Source organism: Mesoplodon bidens (genome assembly GCF_964165515.1).
Source record: "Mesoplodon bidens genome assembly, chromosome: 15".
NCBI classification, from domain to species: Eukaryota; Metazoa; Chordata; class Mammalia; order Artiodactyla; family Ziphiidae; genus Mesoplodon; species Mesoplodon bidens.
In genome coordinates, this window is record NC_138171.1 from 44,130,611 (window position 1) to 44,134,939 (window position 4,329).

At 59.1% G+C, this 4,329-nt stretch overlaps 1 protein-coding gene across 4 annotated transcripts; it reads right to left on the bottom strand.

Moving 5' to 3' along the window:
- Positions 1-32: 32 nt before the first annotated feature.
- Positions 33-3,758, bottom strand: HSD3B7 (hydroxy-delta-5-steroid dehydrogenase, 3 beta- and steroid delta-isomerase 7). 4 transcript variants are annotated; one of them, XM_081257800.1, is made up of 7 exons: positions 3,653-3,758; positions 3,097-3,268; positions 2,720-2,875; positions 2,313-2,421; positions 2,136-2,181; positions 1,622-1,784; positions 33-1,090 (listed from the first exon to the last, which is right to left on the bottom strand). In XM_081257800.1, the coding sequence occupies exons 2-7, from the start codon at positions 3,260-3,262 to the stop codon at positions 675-677; spliced, it is 1,056 nt and encodes a 351-aa protein (XP_081113926.1). In that variant the 5' UTR covers positions 3,263-3,268; positions 3,653-3,758; the 3' UTR covers positions 33-674. The 4 variants fall into 4 exon arrangements, with proteins under 4 accessions (XP_081113926.1, XP_081113925.1, XP_081113927.1 ...); XM_081257799.1 differs by having other exon boundaries at positions 2,136-2,235; XM_081257801.1 differs by having other exon boundaries at positions 2,136-2,235; positions 3,097-3,264; positions 3,653-3,699.
- Between the last annotated feature and the right edge of the window lie 571 nt (positions 3,759-4,329).

Consider the following 4,329-nt stretch of genomic DNA (forward strand, 5'->3'; position numbering starts at 1 on the left):
TGTGGGAGCTGGACAGGTGGATGGACACGGGCTCAGAGAAGGAGTTTTAATCCAGGGCTTGGACTGGTACAGCATTACTGGGGCATTCTCAGGCAGAGATTAAACAGTGTTGCAGGAACTGATTTGGGTAGAGGGGTGGCAAGAGGTGAAAATACACAGATTTCCTCAGGCTTCGTTGAAGGGAATTAAAAGATAAGTGTCCAAGGGTAATAAATGTTTTAAAATAATGTGACTATGACCCCCAAGGAGGGACAAAGGTGGTGGGAGGAGCCAGAAAGCATCTTCACTCTGAATCCGGGTCTGAGGATCACACCTGGATATCCGAGGTCCAGCATGAGGCCCTATGGAACTTCTACCCACTTCCTGCTTGAAAAGCCAGAAATGGGATGGGACCGTGGAGAACGTCAGGGGAATCAGACCCTCGCCAACCAGCCGTCAGGCCTGGGTTGAGGGTGAAGACACACTTGCTCCAAAACCCTGCCCTAGAACTGAGGGGTATTAGGACACAGGCTCAAGGCTCATGAATTACAATGTGGGGAGCTCTAGGACAGCCAGTCTGGCACCAGACCCCTCCTCCGGCTCTAGAATGCAGCCTTCCCCCCCCTCCCCCCAGGCTCTGAGGGCTCTGGACCTGGATGGCTGTGCCACGCTGGCCTCCAGGCCCAGCTCCACCATCACTGGGCTGAGCCCTCCATGGCCTGCACCCAGCGGATGGTGCGGGTCCTGCTCTCCTCCCAGGAGAACAGGGGCTCATAGCCAAAATGGCGCCGGGCCTTGTCGGTGCTGACGGTGAAGGTAGTGTTGGCCATAGCCAGCGTGTAGGGGTTGAGCAGGGGAGCATAGAGCAGCAGCGGCCGCAGCAGCCACTGCAGCAGGACATTGAGGGCAGCCAGAAACACCAGCAGCCAGTAGGGCAACAGTGGGCGGGTGCCCACCAGCCGGAGTCCACAGGGGCCCAGGACCTCCATGTTGAAGTCCTCATAGCTCTTGTAGGGTGAGTTGTCATAGCAGAAGTACACCTGGCCACCCATGAGTGCAGCTCGGTGCTCTAGCTCCCGGGCCACCAGCACGTGCATCCAGGCCACATTACCTGTAGGTGGCGGGGGAGAGGGGGTGCCGAGGAGAGAACCGGGGGCAGATATGTCCTTGAGTGCCCTTGCAACCATGTAGATACTGCTCTGTTCTGGGCCAGGGCATGGACAAGCCACCCCATCCTTGGGCCCACGTAGATGCTGCCCACATAACTATGGCCCTGCTGAAGGCTGCTTTCTCCCAGGCTCCCGTAGCCATTTACTCTCCCAGGCCAGCCTATATGGATGCTATTCCTTCTTCTGTTAGTCCTGGGTAGATGCTCCCCCTCTCCTCTCCTGGGAAGATGCTGCTCACAAAACTGCAACCCTTTCCTCAGCCTATGACACGGTATTGATCTCAGCCTTCCCAACTGGCATGGACACTGTTTTGTCTGTGGCCCCTGCAGACGATGCCCACATATCATAGTCTGCTCTGGCCCATGTATAGACCATACTTTTTTAGCCAGAGTATAGAACAACCCCTCACCCCAGAACCATGTGGATCCTGCCCTGTTTTTTTAGCCTCCCCCAACGCCTAGCCCAGGCCTCACCCACGTAGACCCGGCCATGCTCCACAGAGGCTGGAATGGCCCGGAAGAGCCGACCCCCCAGGCGCAGGCCCTGGTAGTAGAAGTCCCTCATGATCTGGTGGCCTTCGCCGTAGATACCGGTGGGACGCAGGGCACATGTCACGAGGGGCAACCCCCCGAGGACCTGGGGGCAAAAGGCAGGCACTGCTAAGACCTAGGACCCGGTGGTTTGCCCTCTGCCCTGATCTCCTCAAGCTGGAGATGGAAGGAATCCAGGGCAGGATGCCAAGGAGCCCACAGTAAGAAACGAACAAAAAAACCAGGGGCTGCCCTGGTGGTCCAGTGGTTAAGACTCTGCCCTTCCACCGCAGGGGGCTGGGGTTCGATTCCCTGGTGGGGGAACTAAGATCCCGCATGCCGTGCAGTGCGGCCAAAAGGGGAAAAGAAAGAAAAGGAGCCCACAGGCCCTGGATCTGCCTCTGCCTGGCAGCCCTTTCCACCCCTGTCTCCTACATCTCATCTTCTCCAGTCTCACCTTCCTCCCATTGGCTTCCAGGACGAGCTGCTCAGCTAGGGCCTTGCTGCAAGGATAGGGGTGTCTGTGTACTGCTTCGTACGGGGTATTCTCATTGCCCCTAGTTGGGGGAGAGGGAAGATTCTTAATGCTGAGGGAAGATGGGGCCCTTGAAGTATTGGGGGAACCTCAGCTCACCTGTAAAAGGGCTGGCCTTTGATGTTGGGACCCACAACTTCCATGCTGCTTGTGTAGACCAGGAAGCGTGTTCCAGTCTGCACACAAGCCTCAATCACATTCCGCGTGCCTGGGGGAAGGCAGGGGTGTATCCAAGCTGAAGCTTCCTCCCCCTCTGCGTCTTTCCCCTCCCCATCCCAAAGCTGGATGAGGACACGTGCCTTCTTTCCCCAGGCCCAGGGAGAACCACAGCAGGTCAGTGAGGGCCGGCCTGCCATGACAGAGGCAGAAGTGTCCACAGGACAGACTGTCACAGGAGAATCACAGAGGTCAAGGTCAAAGAGGGGGGCAGGAAACAAGCAGCCAAGATCAGGCCATGTGCCTGGGAGTATTGAGGACATTGTCAGAACAGGTAGGGAGCATCTCACCCTGCACGTTGACCTCATGGATGGTCTCAGGACTGGTTTTCCCAAACACGTCTACCAGCCCAGCCGTGTGGATGACCACGTGGGCTCCGGCCACAGCTGCTGCCACCTCGTGGGCCTGGGTCACGTCCCCCTGGATGGCAGTCACCTGCACGGGCCCTGGGAGTGGGTAGGGGCAGCCAGAGGCAATGTCAGAGCTGAGGCCGTCAGCCAGCTGCTGGGTTCGGCCCACACCCTTGGAGCCACACTTTCCCAGTGTGACTCATTCATCCTATCCATTCGCACTGGAGAACATAACAGGCATCATCTTTTCCACAAGGAAGGGAGTCCACGCCCTCCCCCACCCCCACCCCCACCCCCACCCCATCCCCACCAGTCACCTGTCTTCAACTCCTCCAGCCAGGGATCCAGGTGTAGGTCAAAGATGCGCAGCTCACGGAGCTGGGGTTCCTGCTGCAGCAGCATGCGGACCACATGTTCCCCCAGGAAGCCACAGCCACCTGTGACCAGGTACACCAGCTTCTGGGCTTGTGCAGAGTCTGCCATACCTGGCTGGGGAAAGAGACACTGGCTCGCCTGGGTTGTCAGCCACCAACTACCCCAGCACCAGCGGCCCTGTGACTCCTAGGAGGGGCCCCTGGCTGAGTGGCCTGGAGCAGTGACCCTGGGGCCAGAGCTGTTTCTGGAGGCTGTAGCTGTCGGTGCAGTGGCCAGGCTACCTGCCCTTTGACCCTGCCGGCTGCAGTTACCGAGATAAGGGGGAGGGCTTGGCCTGCAGGAAGGGGTCAGGGTTTGAGGTGGAGGGAGAGGTTCTGGGACAGAAAACCAGAAAACGAAGGGTGGTTGGCAGGGAGCTGGGGAGGCAGGGTAGAGGAAGGCGAAAAGGGCTGGGACTGGGGGAAGGGACCCCTGGGCCCTGGCATCACCACTGCCTACCTGCAGCCACGGTCCCAGGCCACCCAAACCGGCCACCGGAGGCCGTCTTCTACAGGCTCCTGGGCCAGCGACACACCGTCCCCTTCCGCTTGCTCCTCCTCCCTCCCGGCCCATTCCAGCAACAGAGACCAGCCCAGCCTCCACCTCTCCGCCCCCCCCCACTCTTGCCACAGGGCACCCTCTGGTGGCCGCTCCGGGCTGCACTGGCATCTGGTTCCAGCAAAACTTGGGCAAGGGGGTAGGGGAGTCAGAGCCTGCCGGGTGGGTGTGAGTAAGGGTTTCAGCCACAGAATGGAGCAGGCAGGGTGACCTCACTCCCGGTGCATGATATCAGTCTTTCCCTCTTGCTGGATTTCCCAGGAGGCCAGGAGGCCAGAAGCCCAGCAGCAGCTGTGGTTCTGGGAAGGGAAGGGAGGCCTGACCTTGGCCCCACTCTGGCTGGCCTTGGCAGGGGATTTCTGGATGGCTCTTGCAGCCTGTCTACTGGCCCAGAGTGATGGTGGCCGAGTCTGCAGGTCTGGGATCTTGCCCGAAAGCCCCTCTACCCACCCCAAACGTCAGGCCACCTATTTCCGTGTCTTCACCTGCCCCACCCTCTGTCCTCAACCCCCATCCCACCCTGCTCTTCCCCAAAGATACTGACAAAGCACTTTTGTACAATAAAGTTTAATCACAAT